Here is a 2,936-nt window from a genome sequence, read left to right as displayed (position 1 = left end):
CTCATTGCTATCTGTTTATCAATAAAACTTTGGAAAAAAAATAAAAAAAATAAAAGAATGAATCACAAACTCCAGAAGCCACCCCATGACTGCATGAGGCGTTGGGGGAACACCTATACGCAAACCATAACAGCCACTTATGCTTTACCATATAAGCCAGCAATTAGATTCCTTGATATTTACCCAAATAAGCTGAAAAATTCATGCACACATAAAACTCCATACATAGACATCTATAACTGCTTTATTTGTAATTCCCAAAACTTGGAAGCAATTGAGATGCCCTTCAACAGGTAAATGGATAAACTTAGTAAACAACAGGTACTATTCAATGAAAGAAAAATGAGCTAGCTATCCAGCTATAAGGAGACTTCTGTTGAAAAAATGACACTATGTAATTCCAATTAGATGACAGTCTAGAGTAAATAGATCATTGCTTGTGAGGGACTGGGGGAAAGGATGAACAGGTAAATTACAAAGGATTTTTTTAGGGGAATGAAACTACTCTATATGATACTATAATGATAATGTGTCATTGTACATTTCTCAAAATCCACAGTATATATACCACCAAGAGTGATCTCCTCCGTAAACTCTGGACTTTGAATGACAGCGACACACTACTGTGCATCAGTTGCAGCAAATGCACCACTGTGGTGCCAGATGTTGACAGGAAGGCTGTACCTGGATGACAGTGTGGCGTGTATGAGAGCTCTCTGTAGTCTCTATTCAATTCTGATGTGAATCTAAAACAACTTTCAAAGAGTAACGCCTAATCAGAAGAGAAAAAAAAAAGCCTTCATCAAATGGTGAGAAATAAGAAATGATGGTGGTTGTTTTAAATCACCAAACTCTACAGCAGTAGACAGCTAAGACATCATGCATGGAAGACGGCGAGTCACTGCTACTATCCATTCTTGCTTTCTTTGATAATAGAACCCTTAGTTTGGGCTGAATAAATGCCTTCCCAACCAAAGATTATATGTCCTAGCTTCCTCTTAGCAAATGTGGCCACCTGAGTGACCACACATGGACATAATAGATGTAATGTAAGTAACTTTCAGGTCATGCTCTACTAGGCAGAGGGCTGTCCCCTCCTCCCTTCTGTTCCTTATGCTACAGAAACAGCAAACATGACAGCTCAAACAGCCCTGCTATGTGAGGTGTAAACACCAGCTAAGGACCTCGGAGGACCCAGGTAGGACCTAGGGAGCTATCTAGACACCAGGCCAGCCACAGAACACAGTGATCTTGGATGCTTCATGTGTGCTGCCAAGCCACTCGGTGAGCTCTGCTAAAGATTACATGTGGAATGGAGAGAAAAACCAATCCTCAGCAAGCTCCCTGATCTATAAGATAGTGTGTTACCCTTTGGGCAGGGGCCTCCCAGTCATGCTTCCCAAAACCTACTGCCATTTTATTTCATTTAGTTTCGGAGCTGGGGATTGAACCCAGAGCCTCAAGCACACTAAGCACTTGTTCTACCACTGAGTTATACTGTCAGTCCCCACCTTTGCCATTTTAAATGACCACTGTGGATTTTAACACACTCCTCTACCTTTAAGACAAGGTCCAAACTCTTCAATGATGTACATAATGTCTTTCAGGATCTATACCTGCTTTTTTATCTGAGCCCCACACTTTCTAGTCCCTCAGCCCCTTCCTTCCAGTCCTGTTGAGTGGCTTGTGGTTCCTGGGTCACTCTTGTCTTCCCCTGTCCCCTGTACCACTGCACACACTTACCTACACATCTGCAGACCTATCTCTGTCCTCGGCTACTCAGCACTCCTCTCTACTTGGTTAGCTCCTCCTAATAGCTGGAAAGGCTGGAATGTATGGAGCTCAGTGGTACAGGACATGTTCAACATGCAAGACCATGGGTCTGAACACAACAACAGAGAGAGGGAGAGAGGGACTGAGGGAAGGAGGGAGGGAGAGGGAGACAGAGACAAAGACAGAGACGACAGACAGACAGACAGACAGACAGACAGACAGACAGACAGACAGACAGACAGACAACAGAAGAAGCTTCTCCAGGAGATGAAGCACAGAACCACCTGAGAGACCAACCACTGAGACCAGTAACTTCACAGACTCAGAGGTCATTGATCCAAACAATTCAAGACCTGGAGAGGCAGGTGAGGCCCAAGTCACCCTGGCCCTGAGAATCTTCCACTCTGGGTCTTAGCCACTGCTCCTACGGCTGAGACTCAAGACTCAACACTGCAACTTAGAAGAGACGTCTGTTTTCACTCACATTTCATGGTCAGGCAGCTGGGCAGAGCAATACAGCGAAGGTGCGCACTCAGGCGAAGGCTGCAGGAAGCAGCGTGAAAAGGGTGGAGCCGAGGCGGGGCTTTGTCCTACCGGTCCCGGGCCAAGCGTGACAGCCTCTTCCACAGACTGCACCCCCTTCAGTGCCCACTGCCGTGCAGCCAGCCCCTGAGAGCATGAGGCTCCTAAGGGACGTCTAGTTATAAACCTCCACCTCCCTTCCTTTCTGATGGATGCGGAAAGTGGGGCGCTTTACCTCTGGAGGCTCTGTAGACTTCATAAAAGGAATAGAAGTGGAAGCCCAGGGACGCAAACAGGTAGAGAGCCATTTCCCATCGGGGCAGCATGGCACCTTGGCGCGACGGTTCTCAGCACGCACGGTGAGTTTCTAAGAAGAGGAACAGAGACAAAGCATGAGGCAGGACAGCAGAAAACGTGTCTTCTCTTCAGTTGGTTCGCACTCCCAGGGACGTTTAAGATCCTGAACGACAAGGACAGAACCCGGGTCAATGTTCCTCCACCTACCACTTTGCCTCCTATCCCTAGCCAACATACCACACACACACACACACACACACACAGAGTCCTCGGAGTGGATGGCTCCCCAAGGGTCCACACTCTTCTACCCCAGAGTTCTCTCCTCCCTTATGACATACTCGTCT

General features: G+C 46.7%; 1 protein-coding gene across 3 annotated transcripts in view; it reads right to left on the bottom strand.

Moving 5' to 3' along the window:
• Hhat (hedgehog acyltransferase) overlaps window positions 1-2,667 on the bottom strand; it is a 381,668-nt gene extending 379,001 nt beyond the window's left edge. For 2 of the 3 annotated variants that reach the window (XM_023701140.1, XM_004641206.3), the window contains exon 1: window positions 2,531-2,667. In XM_023701140.1, coding sequence (XP_023556908.1) covers window positions 2,531-2,621 — 91 coding nt within the window. In that variant the 5' untranslated portion in view covers window positions 2,622-2,667. The remainder of the gene's footprint in view (window positions 1-2,530) is intronic. The other variant, XM_023701141.1, reaches the window with a different exon arrangement.
• Window positions 2,668-2,936: the final 269 nt, after the last annotated feature.

Source organism: Octodon degus, unplaced genomic scaffold (genome assembly GCF_000260255.1).
Source record: "Octodon degus isolate 3935 unplaced genomic scaffold, OctDeg1.0 scaffold00131, whole genome shotgun sequence".
Classification (NCBI taxonomy): Eukaryota; Metazoa; Chordata; class Mammalia; order Rodentia; family Octodontidae; genus Octodon; species Octodon degus.
Note: the sequence above shows the minus strand (reverse complement) of the source record. Positions and strands in the feature narration are given on the sequence as shown.